The 22,751-nt window shown below is 34.7% G+C and overlaps 1 protein-coding gene across 1 annotated transcript in view; it reads right to left on the bottom strand.

The window, feature by feature from the left end:
* LOC105624884 (titin-like) overlaps positions 1–22,751 on the bottom strand; it is an 84,833-nt gene that overhangs the window by 16,596 nt on the left and 45,486 nt on the right. The window contains 9 exon segments of the mRNA XM_012206234.1: positions 6–1,417; positions 1,553–1,910; positions 2,195–4,108; positions 4,187–4,212; positions 4,497–4,596; positions 4,816–8,552; positions 8,900–8,908; positions 9,182–14,681; positions 14,683–22,586. Of these exon segments, the coding sequence (XP_012061624.1) occupies positions 6–1,417; positions 1,553–1,910; positions 2,195–4,108; positions 4,187–4,212; positions 4,497–4,596; positions 4,816–8,552; positions 8,900–8,908; positions 9,182–14,681; positions 14,683–22,586 (20,960 nt within the window).

The raw sequence follows: 22,751 nt of genomic DNA, 5'->3' as shown, positions 1-22,751 counted from the left end.
GTAACTTCTTCAGTGACTTCTTTTACATCTTCTTTTCTTTCTTCGACACCCTGTTTCTTAATTATCACTTCATCTGCGATTTCTTCCTTGAGAATTTCTTGTTTTGGTTTCTTTAGTACCACTTTTTCAGAGATTTCTTCTAGCATTTGCTCTTCCTCTTTTGGAACGGGTTTCTTTACAGTTATTTCAGCAGCAGATTCTTCTATAACGGGCTTCTTCTTTGGTTTCTTTTTTAACGGAACTTCTTCAGTGACTTCTTTTATATCTTCTTTTCTTTCTTCTACAACCTGTTTCTTAATCATCACTTCATCTGCGATTTCTTCTTTGGGAATTTCTTGTTTTGATTTCTTTAGTACCACTTTTTTAGAGATTTCTTCCGGTACTTGCTCTTTCTCCTTTGGAACGGGTTTCTTTACAGTTATTTCTGCAGCAGATTCATCTATAACAGGTTTTTTCTTTGGTTTCTTTTTAAACGTAACTTCCTCAGTTTCTTCTTTTCTTTTTTCAGTAATTAATTTTTCAATCGTTACTTTGTCAGCGACTTCTTCCTTGACAGATTCTTCTTTTGGTTTGTTTAGTACTACTTCTTCAGGGATTTCTTCCGGCATTTGTTCTTTCTCTTTTAGACCAAGTTCTTTTACAATTATTTCAGCAGCAAGATCATCGGTTATGGATTTTTTCTTTGGTTTTTTCTTTACTGTAATTTCTTCAATGATTTCTTTGGCATCTTCTTTCTTCTCCTTGGTAGTCGGTTTTATAATTGATACTTCAGCTTCTATTTCTATTTTGTCTTCAGTAAACTGCTTTGGTTTTTTTAATAACACTTTTTGAGAGATATCTACTTCACCTTGCTTTTCTTTCAGTTCTAACTTCTTTCTTTTTACAATTAATTCTTCTGTTGGTATCTCTTGCTTTTCTTCAGGAATATTTTTTAACGTAGTATCCTCACTACTGTCCTGTAATTTTATTTCTTTCTCTTTGATCTTTTTCTGTTTCTTCTTCTGTTTTACTGTAAAGTCATCAATAATTTCTTTGGGCGTCATTGGTATAATGTCTTTTTCCTTAGTTGGCTGTTCTTCTGTGCTTTCTTCTTCGGGTTTATTTTTTGTCCAGCTTTTTAAAATTATTGTTTCAGGTTCATCTTCGGGTTTTTCTGAAGTTGGTATTCGAAAATTGATCTCGGGTTCTTCTTCATGTTCCTGTGGCTTTGGTATACCCTTTATTAAAGGAATTTGCTCCATATCTTGTTCAGGTTTTTTTCTCTTAAATGGTTTATATGATTTCGAGTCAGGTTCATTTTCTGATTTTTTGTTTATTTCGAATTCTTCAGGTACATATTTTTCAATTTCTGGCTTATCAAATTTTATTGGTTTGAATTCATCAGATGTGAATGTTTTTTGAGGTTGTTGTTCTTTTTCTAGAGGCATATCCTTTATGGATTCTTTTATTTTAGGTGTTTCTTTATTTTCTATTTCTTGTTCTAATTTTTTTATCGGTATTTTCTTTAGTTTGGTCTCTTCCGGTATAATTTTATCTTCTTGTTTTATTTCACCTTTTCCAATAATAAGCTTTTGTGATTCTTCGAACGTTTTCTGCGTCTTCTTGGGTGTACGTTCATAAATAGATTTATCTTCTATTTGTTCTAAAGGAACTTTTTTTAGTTCTTCAAACTCCTTATCTAATTTCTCTAATTCAATCAAATCTTTCTCTAAGACTTTAGGTTTTTTGTATTTCTTCTTTATAACTTGTAATGCTTCTTCTGTATTTCTAGATAAAATGCCAGCTTGTATTGGATTTTTTTCTATATACGTAACTTTTGGTATTTGTAATTGTGCCGGATAGTCATCGACAAATGTAACTTTACTTCGTAACATGATTTTAGGAAAAATTGGTTCAATTATTTCTTTTTTCTTAACAATTGGTACTTTTTTCAATTTAATTGTGCCAAATTGGATTATTTCTTGCATTGGTTCAATATATTTTAATTTTGTAGGTTTGATTTCTTTTCTTTCAATTTTCTGTGGAACTAATTTTTGCACAGATTCAGGCAATATTTTTTTTTCTTTTTTCTTTTTCATTGGCTCCCATTGAATTTTTTCAGGCATTGGTTCTAATACCGGTCTTTCATACTCAGGTTCTATCCATTCCTCTATATCATCTTTCTTGACGATTTTTTCTTCTTTTTCTTTATAACTTTCTTTTCTTTTATTTTCTCGATAGATTTAAGCTCCATTGGTTTTTCTTCTGCAGTAATTTCTTCTTTTGGTTTTTCAAATTCCTTTATTTTTTCGGGATGTATTGTTTTTATTTCCTTCAATTCATCTTCGGGTTTTTTCTCTTTTAAAGTATCTTTCATTTTAACTTCGGGAATTATTTCTCCTGTAGTTTCTAGTATAACTTTCTTTATTTTTATTTGTTCTAATTTAGGTTGGCTGGATGTTACTTTTTCTCCTATTTCTTCTTCCTGTTTTTTTTCTGGAGTGATCTCTTCTTTTTCGATAGGAGCTAATTCTTTCTCTTTTTCTTTTTTAATGTCAGTCTTCCTAGGTTTTACTTTTTTCTTTTTTGTTATTTCATCTGCTACAGCTAGATCAACTTTACTAATTTCAATAATTTCTATTGGTGTAACACTTAATTCTGCTTCCTCTTCAGCAAACATTTTTTCCGTGATGAATTCTTCAGGTACTATTTCTGTTGTTACTTCTGAAATTTCAACACTTTCTTGTAAAAGTACATCCTTTTTAACCTTTTCCTTTTTGGGCCTTTTCATTTTTATGTCCTCTACTGCTTCTTCTGGTCGGTCTTCCTTCACTTCTATAACTGATTTTACACTATCATCTATCTTTTCTAGCATAATTTGCTCTTCTTGTGTTTTATTTTTATCAATTTCATTAGTTATGATTTCGGAAATAATTTCCGTAGTTTCTATTTCCTCATTTGCAATTATTATTTCTTCTACTTTTTCTTGTGTTGGTTTTTTAAATATAATATCTTCGATAATTTCTTCTTTAACTTGTTGTTTACTTACATGTACTGGTTTAATTCTTTTCGGTGCTTTCTTCACCGTAACTTCTTTTATATCAACTTGTGGTTCTTCTTCTTTCATTGGCAGTATCGTTTCTTTCACTGGTTTTATTGTTTCAAGAAGATCCTCAACAGAAGTATTCGGAATTGCCTCAGTAACTTCGATTCCTTCTTTTGTTATAACAGTCAATTTTATTTCTTCTTCTTTTAGTTTTTTGTCTAGTATTTCTTTAGTAACTTCGATAGTAATTTGTTCCTGCACAGGAATCGTGTTTGTTTCTTCCCGTAAAATTGTCTTTATTGGGCTTTTTTCTTTTTTAATTTCGTGTATCGCAGCTTTTCTTGGTACAGCTTCAGCTTCTGTGAATTTAGTAACAGAGGATTCAGTTAAGATTTGCACAACTTCGATACTCTCTCTAGGAGTGAATATAGTTTGAGCTTGTTCTATCTCTGGTTTATCTAAAACAATTTCTTCAACAATTTCTTGTAATACATTATCTTCATGAGATTTTCCCTTTTTTCTCTTTATTTTCTTTTCTATCGGTGTTTCGATAAGTTCGACTATTTTTTCTTTAACAATTATTTGAGTATCTTCAATTGGTTTCTGATCAATTTTCTCCTCAGGTACTTTAACAATTGATTGTTGTGTATCTATTTTTGTAACTGTAACAGTTTCTTTTTTGTCTTCCACGATAGTTTTAGCCTTTTCTTTCTTTGGTATGTCCGTTTGGATTTCTTCTACTTGCTCAAAAACGTCAGCAGTGTCTACCATGGGTTCCTTTTTCTTAATTATTTTTTTGGATGGCATTTCTTCTGATTTTATTTCCTCGATTACCTTAACACGTTCATTTTTCTTTAGTACTTGTTTTATCTTAATGTCTTTCTGTATCGGTTTTTCAATATTCTCATTCTCTTCTATGATAGATATTTTCTTTTTTTCTATTGGTGCTTCCTTGAGATCTATTTCTGTAATTTCTACCGATTCTTCTTTATGTGTAAGGAGTTGAGCTTTTTGAATCTCTATTTCTTTTGTTACAACTTCTTCTATAATTTCTTCAGGCATTTCGTAAATTGATTCTTCTTCCTGTAAAAATATGGTGAGAATACGAAATATATTATAATATACTAAATAGAACAACTTTTTGTATTTTCTCTAACTTACCTGATATAGCCCTTCTTCTCTGGTACCTAAAAAAACAAAGATAAGAAATCAGATTAATAAAAAAAAGATTACTAAAAATTTTTTTAACTGCGATAATTGCGTTTTAATAAGTGATTTAATAATATTAATATTTTTATGTATAATATTAGTATTATCAGATAATAATTGATAGTTTATTTTTTCTTTCTTTCAATTTTAATGAGATGTATATTCAATGAGATGTATATAAAATGAATTGTAGAGAAGAAATGTATGTTTTAGTAGGACGCAAGAATTAGAAAGTAAACACTAAAAGTAAAACCAAACTTACCTTCCAAAGTCTTTTTACTGATTTTAGATTTTATCATTTCATCGTATTTAATGTGTATTTCAGGTGTAGTGTCTGCGTGAAGATTTGTAACTTTTGTCCCCTGTTCCTCTTTGTCCTCATTACTTATAATTATTCTTTTGGTACTTCCTTGTTTAATAAATTTCTTTTTAATCTTCTTTGGTTTTTCTTCTTTTACTAGCTTTTCAATTAATGTATCTCTTTTTATATTTTCTTCTTCAATTTTGATGAAATCAGGTTGTGAAGGTAATAAAGTTTCTTCAACAATTTCTTCGATTGGGCCAACTGTAATTGATGTTACGGGTGATTTATCATTTTCTTCTACAGTTATTTCTTCAGTCACTTGTTGTTTCTGTCCTTTAATAATTTGCTTTTTAGTGATTTTTTTCGGTTTTTTCGTTTCGACGTCTATTTCAGTTACTTTTGTTTCCTCCTTTACTTCTTCCTTTTTACAAGGTTTTACAAATTTGGGATGAGATAGTGGAAGAACAGTTTTCTCAACGATTTCTTCTAATGGACCTTCTGTAACTGTTATTATAGGTAGTTGTCCCTGTTCCTCTATAGTTGTTTCTTGCTGTTTCTGTTCTTTCTTTGTAATCTTTTTCGGTTTTTCATCCTCAATTATTTCCTCAGTTACTTGCTCCCTTATATCTTCTTTTTCAAAGGGCTTAGCGAATTCGGATTGTAATAGAGGAAGTACAGTTTCTTCAACAACTTCTTCTACTGGACTTTCTATAACTGGTGATTGACCCTTTTCCTCTATGGTTGTCTCTTTTGTCACTTGCTGTTTCAGTCCTTTACGTTTAATGACTTTCTTCGTAGTAATCTTTTTCGGTTTTTCACCCTCAATTATTTCCTCAGTTATTATTTCTTGCTCCCTTATGTCTTCTTTTTCAAAAAGCTTGGCGAATTCGGATTGTGGCATAGAATATTCAGTTTTCTCAACGATTTCTTCTAATGGACCTTCTGTAATTGTTGTTATAGGTAGTTGTCCTTGTTCTTCTACAGTTGTTTCTTGTATCACCTGCTGTTTCTGTCCTTTCTGTTTAATAATTGTCTTTGTAGTAATCTTTTTCGGTTTTTCACCCTCAATTATTTCTTCAGTTACTATTACTTGCTCTCTTATATCTTCTTCTTCAAAGGGCTTAGCGAATTCGGATTGTAATAGAGGAAGTACAGTTTCTTCAACAATTTCTTCTACTGGACTTTCCATAACTGTTGTTACTGATGGTTGACCCTTTTCCTCTATGGTTGTCTCTTTTGTCACTTGCTGTTTCTGTCCTTTACGTTTAATGACTTTCTTCGTAGTAATCTTTTTCGGTTTTTCACCCTCAATTATTTCCTCAGTTATTGTTACTTGCTCGCTTATGTCTTCTTCTTCAAAGGGCTTGGCGCATTTGGATTGTGGCATAGAATATTCAGTTTCTTTAACAATTTCTTCTAATGGACCTTCTGTAATTGTTGTTATAGGTAGTTGTCCTTGTTCTTCTACCGTTGTTTTTTGTGTCACCTGCTGTTTCTGTCCTTTCTGTTTAATAACTTTCTTTGTAGTAATCTTTTTCGGTTTTTCACTCTCAATTATTTCTTCAGTTACTGTTACTTGTTCCCTTATATCTCCTTCTTCAAAGGGCTTAGCGAATTCGGATTGTAATAGAGGAAGTATAATTTCTTCAACAACTTCTTCTACTGGACTTTCCATAACTGTTGTTATTGATGGTTGATCCTTCTCCTCTATGGTTGTCTCTTTTGTAACTTGCTGTTTCTGTCCTTTACGTTTAATAATTTTCTTCGTAGTAATCTTTTTCGGTTTTTCATCCTCAATTATTTCTTCAGTTATTGTTTCTTGCTTCCTTATTTCTTCATCTTCATTGCGCTTGGCGAATTCGGATTGTGGTAGAGGAAGTATAGTTTCTTCAACGATTTCGTCCGCCAGACTTTCCATGACTGTTACAAGTAGTTGTTCCTGTTCCTGTATAGTTTTTTCCGTTCTCTGTTGTTTTTGTTCTTTGCGTTTAATAATTTTCTTTTTAGTGATTTTTTTCGGCTTCTTTCCTTCGATTGCTTCTTCAATTATTTGCTTCTGTATTTTCTCTTCTTCAAGGGGTTTGGCGAATTCAGGTTGAGGAGAAGAAAGTACAATTTTTTCTACTGTACCTTCCGTAACTATTTTTACAGGTAGTTGTTTCTGTTCCTCTATAGTTTCTCTCGTCATCTGCTCCTTATGTCCTTTATGTTTAATTATTTTGTTTTTAGTGATTCTTTTCGGTTTCTTTTCTTCGATTACTTGTTCAGTTATTGTTATTTGCTCCTTGTTTTCTTCCTCTTCAAGAGGCTTAGCGAATTCAGGTTGTAGTGGAGGAAGTATGATTTCTGTGATTTCTTTTACCATACCTTCTGTAATTGTTGTTACAGGTAGTTGTTCCTTTTCCTCTATTGTTGTCTCTTCTGTCACTTGTTTCTGTCCTTTACATTTAATAACTTTCTTTTTAGTGATTTTTTCCGGTTTTTTTCCTTTAATTAATTCTCCAGTCACTATAATTAGTTCCGTCCCTCTTATTTCCTTCTCGTCAAGGAGCGTTGCAAATTCAGCCTGTGGCAAAAGGAATACAATTTCTTCAGCAATTTCTTGTATCGGACTTTCAATAATTGTTGTTATAGGTAATTGTCTCTTTGAATCTATTATCTCTTCTGTTACCCATTGTTTCTGCTCTTCAATTTTATTTTTAGAAATCTTTTTTGATTTTTCTTCCTTGATTATTTCCTCAGTTATTGTTACTTGCTTCCTCATTTCTTCTTCAAAGGGTAATTTGGGTTGTAGTAGAGGAAATACGGTTTCTTCGACGATTTTTTCTACAGGACCTTCCGTACCTGAAGTTATAGGTAGTTGTCTCTTTTCTTTTATAGTTGTTTCTTCCGTCACTGCCTGCTCTTTCTGCTTTCTGCGTTTAATTATTTTGTTTTTAATGATCTTTTTCGGTTTTTTCCCTTCGATTACTTCTTCAGTCACTGTTACTTGTTCCCTTGTTTCTTCATTTTCGGGCTTGATGAATTCTATATGTGATTTAGGAAGAATAATCTCTTCAATGATTTCTTCCACTGGTCCTTCTGTAATTGTAGTTACAGGTAATCGTCCTTCTTCTTCTGTAATTATTTCTTCGATCACTTGCTGTTTCTGTCCTTTATGTTTGATAATTTTCTTTTTAGTTATTTTCTGGGGTTTATTCCCGTCTACTATTTCAGTTACTGTTACTTCCTCTTTTATCTCTTCCTTTTCAAGAGGTTCTATGAATTCAGAAGATAACAGTGAAAGAACAGATTCTTGAATAACTTCTTCTACTGGACCTTCTGTAATTGTTGTTACAGGTATTTGTCCTTTTTCCTCTATTGTTGTTTCTTCTGTTATCTGCTGTTTCTTTCCTTTACATTTAATGATTTTCTTTTTAATTATCTTTTTTGGTTCCTTTCCTTCGATTACCTCTTCAGTCACTGTCACTTGTTTCTTTATTTCCTCCTGTTCAAAAGGAAGTTTGACGAATTTAGAATGTGATACAGGAGAAACGATTTTTTCTTTTAGTTTATCTATAGGTGCATTTATTAATAATTGTTTTTCTTCTATAACTGATATTTCTCCGTTTTGTATTACCGTTTTTATTTCTTCTTGATTTTGAGCGGTTTCTTCTAATTCTTCAATTTTTGTTGGTACTATTTCTTCTATTTCTATTTGTCCTGTTACTTCTTCAATATGCATAAATTGTTTTTTTGGTATGGATGGTATTTGTGGTTCTATGTCTTCTATTTCTTCTTCAATTACTATAATTTTTTCTTCTTCTGATTTAGTTTTTGGTTTCTTTTTACGAATTATAGTTTTCTTTGTTTTAATCGCTGGCGTTTCATTTTCTTTAGTGCTGGTTTTAAATTTTGTGATATATTCTTCAATTACTTCAGTATCAGATTCATTTGTTGGTTGTTTTGTTTCGTGTATTGTGGTGTGTTGTGTGACTGTGATATGATGTTGTTGCTCTGATGCTTCTGTAGTTTCTGAAATGTACACAGAAAAAGTGTGGTATATGATTAAATTGTTGTATGTAAAATGTTTTGTCTGTCGGCATTATTTGAATTTTGATGTTGTATTAGTATTTATAATGTTTAACAATGTATTAGACGCAAGTAATGGCTGCGTTCAGCGGACTCAACTATTAAGTCCGCCGAACGCAGCCAATATATTGACAAATTTTTTTATTATAATTTATTACTCGAATATTGGGTAGTATTAAAACATGATTATTATGAAGCATAATGAAATCAGCTGCTAGTTGACTATATAAGATATTCTTATCTAAATGTCAATAAATTATAACTCTGTATTTTATTAGTTCTGTACTTACCGAGATAATCTATAACAAGATCGTAATGTTAAATCGAATATTAGTTTCGAACATTTGTTAAATATTTGCATTAAATGCCAAAGATTCCTGATTTGTGTATTCCAATTATATTCCTCTTTTTATCTCTTTTATTAATATAAACTAACATACTTATATAATTTGTCTGTTTAACTTATTAAATATTACGATCATTGTGTTTAATCGAATCGAATTTCTTCAAATGTCGCGTGTGAATTATCAATGCAATTTATCATGTTACTTTTCTATACATATAATACTTACCTAAAATTTTTTCTAAGTAGTCGGCTTCAAAAGATGTGCTTGCTATTTTTGGTACTATTGGAATTACGGGTTCGGACAGATTTGATTCAATTTCAGTAATGTGTTGCAATTCAGTAACAATTATACATTGTTTTTCATCTTTGACATCATGAGCTGTTTTACTGTCTGGTTTTGGAACACTGAATTCCGATACTACATTTTCCGGATGAATTTCAGTTTTTAGAGCAACTTTTCGTTCAATTATATCTGCTTGCGCGATTTTTTCCTTAGCAAGACCTTTGACGACTTCTTTTGTTTCTTTCTCTGTAGGAGTTATTTGGGTAACTTCAACACCTTCCGAAATGCGAAACGAAACTTCGGCTGAAGCACTTGCTATCACTTTTTCAACGATAATAGAACGTTCGCTTTCATGAGGAATCGTTTCTATTTGTTGTACACTCTCAAATGGTATTTGTTTTGCTGTTATTTTCTTTACATCAGGTTTAACAAATTCCATCATTTCCTTCGTTGATGATGACGCAATCACATGAGATTTTTCAGCAACTGCCATGCTTAACATGCTTTGATCGGCTATTTGTTTAGTTACTTCTTCCGAACTTTTTACATCTTCTTTTATTTCTTTCTCCGTAGCGATTACTTGGATAACTTCGACTCCTTCGGAAATGCGGAATGACACATCAGCTGTTGCACTTGTCATTTCTTTATCAGGAACAAGTAAACGTTCGCTTTCATGAGAAATTGGTTCAATTTGTTGTATGCCCTCAAATGGTATTTGTTCTGGAATGATTTTCTTTTCCTCAGGCTTGGCAGATACTATAATTTCCTCTGTTTCTGATGACGTAATTACTTGAGATTTTTGAGCAACGGGCATACTTAGCATGCTTTGTTCGGCTACTTGTTTAGTTGCTTCTTCTATACTTTTTACAACATCCTTTATTTCCTTCTCCGTAGCGGTTACTTGGATAACTTTGACGCCTTCAGAAACGCGGAATGAAACATCGGCCTTTGAACTTGGCGTTTTCTTATCGGGGAGAAGCAAACTTTCTCTTTCATGAAGAATTGATTCGGTTTGTAATATACTCTCGAATGGTAATTGTTCTGGAATGACTTTCTTTTCCTCAGGTTTAGAAGATTCTATAATTTCCTGTATTGTCGATGACGCTTCTACTTGAGTTTTTTCAGCAACAGGCATGCTTAACATGCTCTGTTCGGCTACTTGTTTAATTGCTTCCTCTACACTTTTAGTAACATCCTTCGTTTCCTCCTCCGTAGTGGTTACTTGGATAACTTTGACGCCTTCAGAAATGCAGAATGAAACATCGGCCTTTGTACTTGGTATTTTCTTTTCAGGGAGGAGCAAACATTCTTTTTCATGAAGAATTGATTCGGTTTGTTGTACACTCTCGAACGGTATTTGTTCTGGAATGATTTTTTTTTCCTCAGGCTTGGCAGACACTATAATTTCCTTTGTTTCTGATGATGTAATTACTTGAGATTTTTGAGCAACGGGCATACTTAACATGCTCTGTTCGGCTACTTGTTTAGTTGCTTCTTCTACACTTTTAGCAACATCCTTCGTTTCCTCTTCCGTAGCGGTTACTTGGATAACTTTGACGCTTTCAGAAACACAGAATGAAATATCGGCCTTTGTACTTGGTGTTTTCTTATCGGGAAGAAGCAAACTTTCTCTTTCATGAAGAATTGATTCGGTTTGTAGTATACTCTCGAACGGTATTTGTTTTGGAATAATTTTCTTTACTTCGGGCTTGGAAGATTCTTTAATTTCCTCTGTTGTTGATGATGTAAAAACTTCAATTTTTTCTGCAACAGAAATACTTGACATGCTTTGATCGGCTACTTGTTTGTTTGCTTCTTCCACACTTTTTACGTCTTCCTTTGTTTCTTCCTCTGCAGCTGTTACTTGAATAACTTCAACACCTTCGGAAATACGGAACGAAACGTCAGCTTTCATACTTGGCGTTTTCTTATCGGGGAGAAGCAAACTTTCTCTTTCATGAAGAATTGATTCGGTTTGTTGTATACTTTCGAACGGTATTTGTTCTGGAATAATTTTCTTTACTTCAGGCTTTGAAGATTCTCTAATTTCCTCCGTTGTTGATGATGGAACCACTTGAGTTTTTTCAGCAACGGACATACTTAACAAACTCTGCTCGGCTACTTGTTTAGTTGCTTCTTCTACACTTTTTGCAACTTCTTTTATTTCCTTCTCCGTGGATGTTACTTGGATAACTTCGACTCCTTCAGAAACACGGAATGAAACATCGGCCTTTGTACTTGGTGTTTTCTTATCGGGGAGAAGCAAACTTTCTCTTTCATGAGGAATTGATTCGATTTGTTGTATACTTTCAAATGGTATTTGTTCGGGTATTATCTTCTTTATTTCTGGCTTAATAGGCTCTATTATCTCTTCTGTTGTTGATGATGTAACTACTTGAGATTGTTCTACAACAAGCATACCTAACATACTCTGATCAGCTATTTGTTTAGTTATTTCTTCTTTTACAACTTCTTTTATTTCCTTTTCTGTAGCGGTTATTTGTATAACTTTGATGCCTTCGGAAACGCGGAATGTAATATCGGCCGTTGCGATTGATGTTTCTTTATCCGGAAGAAGCGAGCGTTCGCTTTCATGAGGAATTGATTCAATTTGTTGTATACTTTCAAATGGTATCTGTTCCGGAATTATTCTTTTCGTTTCAGGCTTAATAGATTCCATCATCTCTTCTGTTGTTGATGATGCAATCATTTGAGATTTTTGAGCAACGGGCATAATCAGCATGCTCTGCTCAGCTACTTGTTTAGTTGTTTCTTCCAAGCCTTTTATGATTTCTTTAGTTTCCTTTTCCGTAGTGGTTACTTGGATAACTTCGACTCCTTCAGAAACTCGAAATGAAACATCGGCTATTGTACTTGGTGTCTTCTCATCGGGAAGAAGCAAACGTTCCCTTTCATGAGGAATTGCTTCAATCTGTTGTATGCTCTCGAATGGTATTTGTTCTGGAATGACTTTCTTTTCCTCAGGTTTAGAAAATTCTATAATTTCCTGTATTGTCGATGACGCTTCTACTTGAGTTTTTTCAGCAACAGGCATGCTTAACATGCTCTGTTCGGCTACTTGTTTAGTTGTTTCCTCTACACTTTTAGCAATCTCCTTTGTTTCCTCCTCCGTAGCGGTTATTTGGATAACTTTGACGCCTTCAGAAATGCAGAATGAAACATCGGCCTTTGTACTTGGCGTTTTTTTATCGGGGAGAAGTAAACTTTCTCTTTCATGAAGAATTGATTCGGTTTGTAATATACTCTCGAATGGTATTTGTTCTGGAATAATTTTCTTTACATCAGGCTTTGAAGATTCTTTAATTTCCTCCGTTGTCGATGATGCAACTATTTGAGTTTTTTCAGCAACAGACATGCTTAACATATCTTGCTCCGCTACTTGTTTAGTTACTTCTTTCACACTTTTTACAACTTCCTTTGTTTCCTCCTCCGTAGCAGTTACTTGAATAACTTCAATGCCTTCGGAAACACGGAATGAAACATCGGCCTTTGTACTTGGTATCTTCTTATCAGGGAGAAGCGTATACTCGCTTTCATTAGGGATTGACTCGGTCTGCTGTATGCTTTCAAACGGTATTTGTTCCGGTATTATTGTCTTTATTTCAGGTTTACCAAATTCTATAATTTCTTTCGTTGTTGACGATGCAATTACTTGTGACTGTTCTGCAACGCGTATGCCCAATATATTTTGCTCTGCTGTCTGTTTAATTGCTTCTTCTTCTTTTTTTACTATTTCTTTTATTTCTTTTTCAGTAGCTGTTATTTGAATAACTTCGACTCCTTCGGAAACGCGGAACGAAACATCAGCCATTGTAGTTGGTACTTTCTTATCCAGGAGAAGTGAACGTTCACTTTCATGAGGAATTGATTCAATCAGTTGTATACTTTCAAACGGTATTTGTTCCGGTATTATTCTCTTTGTCTCAGGTTTTGTAGATTCTACCATCTCTTTTGTTGTTGATGAAGTAATAGTTTGAGATTGTTCTGCAACACGCATAGTTGGTATGATTTGTTCAGCTATCTGTTTCGTTGCTTTTTCCAAATTTTCTATGATGTTTTTCGTTTCTTTTTCCGTAGCGGTTACTTGAATAACTTCGACACCTTCAGAAACGCGGAATGTAATATCGGCCATTGCAATGGCTATATCTTTTTCCGAAACAATCGAACTTTCTCTTTCGTGAGAAATCGATTCAGTTTGTTGTATACTCTCAAACGGTATTTGTTCTGGTATTATTTTCTTTATTTCTGGCTTAACGAACTCAATCATATTCTCTGTTGTTGACGATGCAATTACTTGTGACTGTTCTGCAACGCCCATAGTCAACATTTTCTGTTCGGCTATTTGTTGACTTGCTTCTTCCAAACTTTTTATTATTTCTTTTGCTTCTTTCTCCGTAGCTGTTACTTGAAAAACTTCAACGCCTTCGGAAACGCGGAATAAAATATCGGCTTTTTTACTTGATGTTTTCTTGTCAGGAAGAAGCAAATGCTCGCTTTCGTGAGGAATTGATTCAATTTGCTGTATGCTTACATATGGTATTTGTTCGGGTATTATTTTCTTTATCTCTGGCTTAATCAATGCCATCATCTCTCCTGTTGTTGACGATGTAATTATCTGAGATTTTTCTGCAACGTGAATACTTTGCATTTTTTGCTCAGCTGTCTGTTTAGGTACTTCTTCCAGGCTTTTGACAACTTCCTTTGTTTCCTTCTCTGTTGCGATTACTTGAATAATTTCGACACCTTCAGAAACGTCGAATGAAACTTCGGCTATGGTACTTGGTGTCTTTTTATCGGGAAGAAATGAACTTTCGTTTTCATGAATAATTGACTCAATTTGTTGTATACTCTCAAAGGGTATTTGTTCTGGTGTTAATTTTTTTATCAGAGGTTTAACTGACTCTGTCATCTCCTCCGTTGTCAACGATGTAAATACTTGTGACTTCTCGGCAACTCGCATGCCTAGCATAGTTTTTTCGGCTATTTGTTTAGTCGGTTCGTGTGGTGTAAGTAATTCTTTTTCTGTTTCATTATAAGATACTTCAAAGATCGACAATGGCATTAGTTCTTCTAAGTTTGGTTTACCTGTCTGTTCTTCGGGAATTTGTGATCTTGCAAGCTCTTCAGCGTTACTCACTGTCAAAATTTCTGACATCTCCGCGACTTCTATGCTGGATAATTTTGGGAGAGCTTTTTGCTGTTTTGGAATCTCTGATGTCGGTAATTCTTGTTCTGTGTCCGTAGAAATTACCTCAGACACAGTAACAGAACTCATTTGTTCAATGTTTAGCTTTCCTTTTTGATCATTTTTTTCCTTCAATTCGGGTATTTGTTTTACAGTTGCAGCAGTTATAATTTCGCTTTTCTGAGCTATTTCTCTACCTAAGAAACATGGTATGGCTGTTTTCTCCTCTAATTTTTTTTAGACTTGGCAGTTGTGCTTCTGTCTCTGTAGATATTACTTGAGAAACTAAAAGTGAGGAAAATTCGTCTAATTGTGGTTTACCTTTTTGTTTTGTTGGGCTTTCAGGTTTTGGAAGTTCTTCAGCATTTGTGACAATAAGCATCTGAGAAATCTCGGCAATTTCTCTACCAGACATCGTAGGCACCGCAGTGAATCTATTAGGTGCAATGGAACTCTCGAAAGTTTCTTCGGTTTCATGAGATAATATTTGAGATATAGTTAAGGACGATAATTCTTCTACTTGTACTTTCCCTTTACGTTCGTCAGGTGATATCTGATTTGAAAGTTCTTCTGTACTCATCATCGTTAAAACTTGACTAGTTTCAGCTACATCTCTACCAGATAAATTAGTTTGCGCCATTTTTTCCGTAGGCATTTCCGAACTAGGTAATAGAGCTTCCGCTTCACTGGATATAGTTTGTGTTATACTTAAGGATAATAATTCTTCGAGATTTGGTTTTCCCTTTTGTATCTCGGGCTTTTCAAGTTCTACAAATTTATTTAAACTTAATGCAGTCGTTATTTCTGTAGTTTCTGCTATGTCTCTACCATATAAACTTGTTTGCGCCGTTCTTTCAGTTGGTATGTTGAGGCTATCAAGAATATTTTCAGTTTCTTGAGATTCTGTTTGTGAAACTATTAATGATATGAATTCTTCGAGACTAGGTTTACCTTTCTGTTTTCCGGTTTCTTTTTTAGGAATGAGTTCTTCGGCATTAGTCATTGTTAAAACTAGTGTTGTTTCCGCGATATCTCTACCAAACAAATTTGATTGTGCTGTTTTTCCCGTAGGAAGTTCAGCACTAACTAATGTTTCTTCGGCCTCATTAGAAATTACTTGTGAAATAGTCAATGGAATTAATTCATTAATTTGTTGATTGCCTTTCTGTTCCTCAGGTCCTCCTATAGCAAGTTCATTGGTCTCAGATAATGTTGTTATTTCAATTGTTTCAGCGATTTCTCTACCAGAAATATTGAAATCAGCCTTGCTATCTTTTGGAATAACTTTACTAGCTAGAAGATTTTCAACTTCATTGGAAATAATTTCGGAAACAGTTAAGGATGACAATTCTTCGAGTCCTGGTTTACCTCTTTGTTCATATAATTTAGTAGATTTTGCAAAATCTTCGGTTGTATTCGCTGTTACTATTTGAAGGATTTCTGCGGTTTCTCTGCCTGTTAACTTTAATTGTGCCTGATGTTGTTTTGGTGTAACGGCTTCAGGTAAGATATCTTCGATTTCATTAGAAGCTGTCTCAGTAATTACAACCATTGTAAGACTTTCGAATTGTGGTTTGCCTTTCTGCCCTTCGGGTTGCAATTTGCACTCAAAGATGTCTTCTCTTTCGGCTGGTGTTGTTTCTGACTTTACTATTGATTCCACCGTGGTCTGAATTATAGTTGCTTGAGAGGAAAGTGGTTTTTCTTCTTGAAATTCTCGAGTATTTTGTATACTTTCTACGAAAGAACCTTCAACAGTTTGGAATAAATCGATATCTGATGTAGCTTTGACTTCAGTTCGCTTTGAAACAATATTCAACATCCCTTCTTTGTCTTCGATAATTGTTTCTGAAATTTGTAATGGTTTTAACTCCGTTATATCAATATTCGCTTTTTGTGTCGCAGGTTTAAAAAGATCATCGAAAGTCTTCTCATTTTCTTCAACAATATTCTCGTTAACAATAATGCTTTCAAACGTGTCTCGAGCTGATGTGGCAATTTGAGGTGTTGAAATATAATCTGAAGGTTGTTCAGGTACGTCTACTCGCGATTCTACCATTATAGTCTCTATTATATCGTGCTCAGTAACAATAGTATCGACAGCTGTTCGCGATATTTCATGTCTCTTCTCTTCCAATGATGCTTCGACTTCGGCAGATGTTATCTCCGTAATAAATACACCATGACCTTCTTCGAATGTTGGCATAGCTGTACTGAATATTATCTTCGGATACTTATCGAAAGTACGTTCGCTTTCCGCACTTGGAACTTCATGAACTATGATAGGTTGAAATGTGTCTTGTTTTATGTGAGCTTCGGCTTGTATTTTTTCGAAAGATTTAATCGGTTCAGTACTTTGCTCGATAAATATTTGAGCCTTTTGGGCAATATCCATACCAAGTTTCGCTAATTTTATTCTTGCCATACTCTCTTCGTATTTCGGAATATTCATCGTTTCTTCTTTGTCTTGTATTAAGATATGATCTACGGTAATACTTTTCCCTTCGACGAAGCTAATCTCGGCGCTACGCTTATCGGGTTTGAATTTATCAGTGAATATTGCACCTTGCTCTTGAGGAACCATTTCGCTGACGTCAATACCTTCCAAAGTAGATTGTGTTTTATGTGCTTCGCATACAATCGGTTTCATTGCTGAAGGTAATTCTCCGAGTTCTTCGCGTAAATTAATTTCCGTTCGTTCAGCTACTTCTTTACCTTCCATTAAAAGATTTGCCGCTTCAAAGCGAAGTTTCTTTGTAGCAAATTCCTCTTCATTGTCTTGAGCATTAGTAGATTCTGTAATGGCAACGAATCTATTTTCATCTAAAATAACATGCGCTTTTGTTTTTATTAATGGCGTCTCCTGAATCCTATCTATTTCTTTCTCCACTAAAGTTTGTTCGGAGAATTGTACTGTCTCAAACGGTTTTTGACCAATTAGCGCGGTTACTTTTGTTGGTACTGTAACTTCGTTCATTTTACCTATACTTGAACTGGTAATTATTTCAGATCTCTCGGCGACTTCGTGACCAGGAACAATAACCGAGAGTGCCAAATGAGATTTATCTTCCTGTAATGTTTCAAGGGGAGCTTCTTTGTCAGCTATTTTAATTTCCGTAACAGAGGTAACGTGCTTACCTTCTTCGACAGCTAATTCTATTTTGTGCATTTCTGGTGTGAATTTGCCTTTGAAGGGTTTCTCTTGATCTTGAATCATGTCTTCAGTTACTAAAAGGCTTTGATGTACTTCATGTGTAGGTAATACGGTTTTAACGTCTGGCTTTTTGATGGTTACTTTTCCTACAGAATGTTCAATAGCTACCGCGGTCGTTTCTGCTATACTGTGAGTAGCATCAATATCGAATGAAGCAGCGTATTGACGCGGTTGTTCCTCAACGATATATGTCGATTCTTTATCTGCTGGTGTTATATGTTTTATACTTGCGATGACTTTACTTTCTTCCATATCGATGTTTACAATTTTATTTTCCGGCATTAATGCTGGCGTAAATTGCTCTTCTCCTTCTTGAATAACAAGCTGTGATTCTACTAGTGGATTAAACATTATATGATCTGAAACTGCGACGGCAATCAGTGGTGTTTCGCCAGTAGCAATTTCACCAGTGCTAAAATTAGCGATTTGTATTGTTGTTTCGGCGACGCCATGAGTTTCGATTAGAGCTTTCTCTGCTGTTCTTGTTTTTGGTATTTCCTTCGGCTTATATTCTGTTTCTTTATCCTCTAAAATTATCGAAGATATCTCTACACTTTGTTCCATCATCATGGAAAGATCAGCTTGAACCATCGATGGTATTTTATCTTTCTTGAGTATAGTCTCCATTTCCGTTGGCTGAGTTTCCATTGCTACTATTGCCTCTAACGGAATATTCGAGAGTGTGGCTGAAATAGAAGTCGGTTTTGTCTCCATCAATTCTCCAGTGCTAGAATTTGGAGTGATTTCGTTCTTCTCAGCAATAATATGTCCGGCAAATTGAATCTCGGCTTTTTTCTCTATAGGTTTTTTGGGAATTTGAAGAATATCTTCCTTTTCGCCTAAAATCTCAGTAGACATAGTAGCACTGATAACCTCGACAATGGATATTTGAGCAGTGTCGGTTTTGGTTTGTTTATCTTGAAATTCTATTTCTGTTTCTGTTGCAATAGTTTCGCTTTGAAGGATACTCTCAAACGGCAAATGTTCCTTTTTTGCTGCTGCTGTCTCTGGTGTTTTTACATTAAGGTCTCCTGGATAAATGGCTGGTGTAACCTCAGTAAGTTCGGCGATTTTATGAGCGTCAAAGCTGGTGTTAATTTTTTCACCTGGAATATCCGGTTTCTTCAAATATTCTCGCTCCTTATCAGACGCAATTGTTTCAGTCACTGTTATGCTTGTTTCTTCTTCAAACGATATACCTACTCTTTTTTTATCTGGTTTGACGAAATCAAGCATACGTTGTTCTGAGTCACCGGTTGACATTTCGGATGTAATAATACTATGATGAGTTATATGCTCGGTCATAGCCATTGCGGAGATCGTTTCTTCGCGTATTAATTCGCTAATGTTGTCAGTTGCAGTTATTTCAGCAGCTTCTGCCACAGTATAAGTAGGAATATCGAAAGTAGCAGATTTTGATTGTGGTTTTTCCATTTCTGCAAGCATGCTTTCTTTGTCACCAGTTGTTACAGAAGAAACAACAAGAACTTCACCCATTACAAATTCAAAATTAGCTTTTTTCTCTGGTACCAACATATGAGGAAAAGGTTTTTCAGTTTCTCTTGTTTGCACTTCTTCAGCAACAGCTATTTCAAATGGTAATAATGTCGCTTTAGGACGTGCATCTTGGATAGGTTTGGTAGATAATTCAGTTGGAACGATACCACTAATAATCTCAAATGTCGAGGCTATATTTTGTGTTACTACGTCTATTATAGCTTCGGCTGTTTTTGGTGTCTGTTTTTCACCAAATATATCTTCTTTGTCTTCAGGATGCGTAATTTCAATTGTCAGACTTTCTCCTTCTTGAAAAGTAATATCAACCTTTTTAATATCAGGTTTTACATCCGTTTCTAAAAGAGATTCTTTCTCAGATACTGATATTTCCATTTGTTGTACAACATCTAATCCGCTCTGCAATTGAATGACACTTTCTTGATGTGGTTTTTCTTCTTTCAATGCACTTATATTGCTCGCAAGAATCATCTCCTGTGTTTCAGCTATTTCATGGCTCTCGGTTATGTCTAATACAACCTTTTGTTTATCTGGTAACTTTTTCATTAATAATTCTTCCTCCTTCAATACGGTAGTTACTTCAGTGATGGTCAAATTTTCAGACTGAGTGCATACTTGAAGTGCAGCATTTTGTTTAACAGGACTCGCATCCTCATCCCTGGTTCGTTCTGCTTCGCCGACATTTGTTTCTGTTACTATCAATTCTTCCAGAGCTTCTTGTTGTACTATTGCTTTACCTAATTTTGGTAGATCACTGCTTATTTTTCCAGCACTTTGTTCCACTAAAATCTCTGTCTTTGATGCGATGGTGTGACCAGTTATGGATGACTCAACCGTATGAGTCTGTGGTTCAGTATCTGGCGTGTAAATATTCTCGAAATCATGTGGAATTATTTCTAAAACGCTGGCGCCAGGTCTCATGTCTGTGAGGTTAATGTTTGCCATCTTTTCCTCGGGTTTTATGTCTGTTTTATAAACATCTTCCTTTTCTGCGGTTTCTTGTATAACGATACTAATAGTTTCTATAGGAACATGAGATAGATATGCTTTTCCACTCACAGGTTTATCTACCGCTAGGTACTCTTCGGTCGGCGATTCTATTCTTATTTGTTCATATATAGGAGCTACTTGCGTCATATATTCAGTATTTGCAAATGCACTTTTAACATCGGTTATATCAAAATATTCCGTTTCTTTTTCATCCGCTACAATCATTGTAGTATGCAAGCTCTCAATCTGATTCATTGAAATAATGGCGGTCATTGTTTCAGGAATCTTATCTTTCCTTGTCGGAGCTATATCTTCTGCTGCAATAGTCTCATCAACAATTGTTTCTTGTAGACTGACTGTTTCAATTTGAGCTGTAGCAGTTGATACGGCTTCTTTCATGACTTTACCTAAATTATTTTCAGGTTGAGTTTCCTGAACTTCAAGCGAGATCATTGGATGAGTAGGTACCGTTTTTCCGCGATGTGATTCAGGCATTTCAAAAATTTTCAATTCGGCTTCTTTTTCTCCAAAAGTTGTTTGTGATATTTCAATACCTCTGATAGCATCGTAGATCGTCTCGATCGTATGAATTTCTGGTTTAGTATCTTCCTTCATGCTAGTCTCTCGATCATGAATGAGCGTTTCAAGGACAGTTTTCGCTTCGGTTAATTGAATGGATACAACACCGCTCTCTGTGACATACTTAAGTATATCTTTCAAGTCTGCGGGATAGTCTGCGGTTTGAATTTGAGATATTAATATATGTTCCTCCGGTCTGACTGACGTTTCCGCTAATACTTCAAACGGTTTCTCATCGACATTATAAGTTCCTTCAGATTCTTGAACAATTGTGTCTGTTATAGAACCAATCTCCAATGGGGAAATCGATGTAACGGCTAGTTTAATAGTAGGTTTTTCTTCAGGATGATAATCTTGTTCTTTTTCAGATGTCATCGTTTCCACCGTCACAGCTGACATAATTTCAACAACATTCAAGTCAGCTGTGATTTGTTTACTCTCTTCGATTGTCAAATCATCTTCTTTTTGTTGAGTATCGATCATTGATATCGTGACTCCTTCCAAAAGAGTGATATTTGGAGTAACTTCGAAAGAATCTACTTTTCGCTCGGGAATATATTCGCCTTCACACTCCTGTACGAGATCATGACGAATAACAGCCGTTTCATTTCCATAGGAAATTTCAATTTGAGCCGTTTGACTCGGTGGTAATCTACTTGGAATGTATGCTCCTTCTTTTTCGGGTGCATTCATCTCTTCGGTAATGCGTTGTCGTTGCGAAATTATCGATTTGGTAGCGACTTCAGTAGGTACTATTAACTCCGGATAATATTTTCCTGGTTTATCCTCAGAATAAATTTCTTCTACCATCAACGGTTCTATTGCATTGATGTTAACTCGAGGTTTTGTAAGTACTGTTTTCGTAGGTTCCAATTTATTTTCAACCAAACCTTCTTGTATTTCATAAACCGAAAGTGATATTTGTGGTAAGACAATATCTTCTGCTTTAACGCTTAAAGGTGTTATAAAATCTTCGGTCGGTACTTCGCTTTGATTAACTATGGTCTCTCTAATAGTTGTAGCTTCTTGTACAGTAACCTGAACATCCGCTTTTCGACTTGTTTCTGGTATAGTCAAAGTTAGATTTGACACACTTTCATCGTGAGTCAATGTTTCGCTAATGAGAAGACTTTCTTTCGTTATTACCGAAGGTGTAGCTTCATAAGAAGTAGCTTTGAAAGATCCAGAAAATTCATCAGTAGATATATGTGCAGTAGTTTCCATGGTAGAATATGGTTCTATCGATGAGATTGATATTGACGCTTTACGTTCGATAGGTTTGGTACTTGCCACTTGATCAATTTCTTTTTCGTGTACTGATGTCATTTGTTCTGTTAGCGCGATAACAGTGTCTAATGTGTATTTAGCTTTCTCTGATTCGGGTTTGCCAGGTGCTTGTTCGATTGTATGAGCTAATGGTATCACTTGATTTCGTTGACTAGATATATTTAAAACCATAGACGGCAGTAATTGATCTTTTGTTATTTCAAATTCTTCTATCTCTTCCAGTTGTATCTCATCTCTATCAATGTTTGATCTTTTTGGTATCAATGTCTTTCTAATTTTTTTAATAGTTTCTTCTTCCTCTTCTGTGTCTATTTGTTTTTCCATCTCTTTTTGTTTTTGTTTACGAATCAATCTGCCCTTTGAATCCCGTTCAAGTTCAATAATCTCTTCTTCGATTTCTTCCTTTTTTCTTTCTTTATCAATCTCCTCGACTTCCTCGATTTTTATAGATTGAACCCCCTCTTCCCTATCTTGTGTTGTTTCTTCAATTTGATCCCTTGGTTTTTTATCTTTGCGTTTGCGCAATGTTGTGTGTGCCTGCCGTGTGTCCTCGTATTCTGTGGAAAGTATGTGAGAATTTTGTGTCAGACGTAAGTGTTGCGTGATGTCTTTATTTTCTTGCGTTCACGCACACACACACACACACACACACACACACACACACACACACACACACACACACACACACACACACACACACACACACACACACACACACACAC

This window comes from Atta cephalotes (assembly GCF_000143395.1).
Source record: "Atta cephalotes unplaced genomic scaffold scaffold00092, whole genome shotgun sequence".
Taxonomy (NCBI): Eukaryota; Metazoa; Arthropoda; class Insecta; order Hymenoptera; family Formicidae; genus Atta; species Atta cephalotes.
This window is presented reverse-complemented; position numbering and strand designations above follow the sequence as displayed.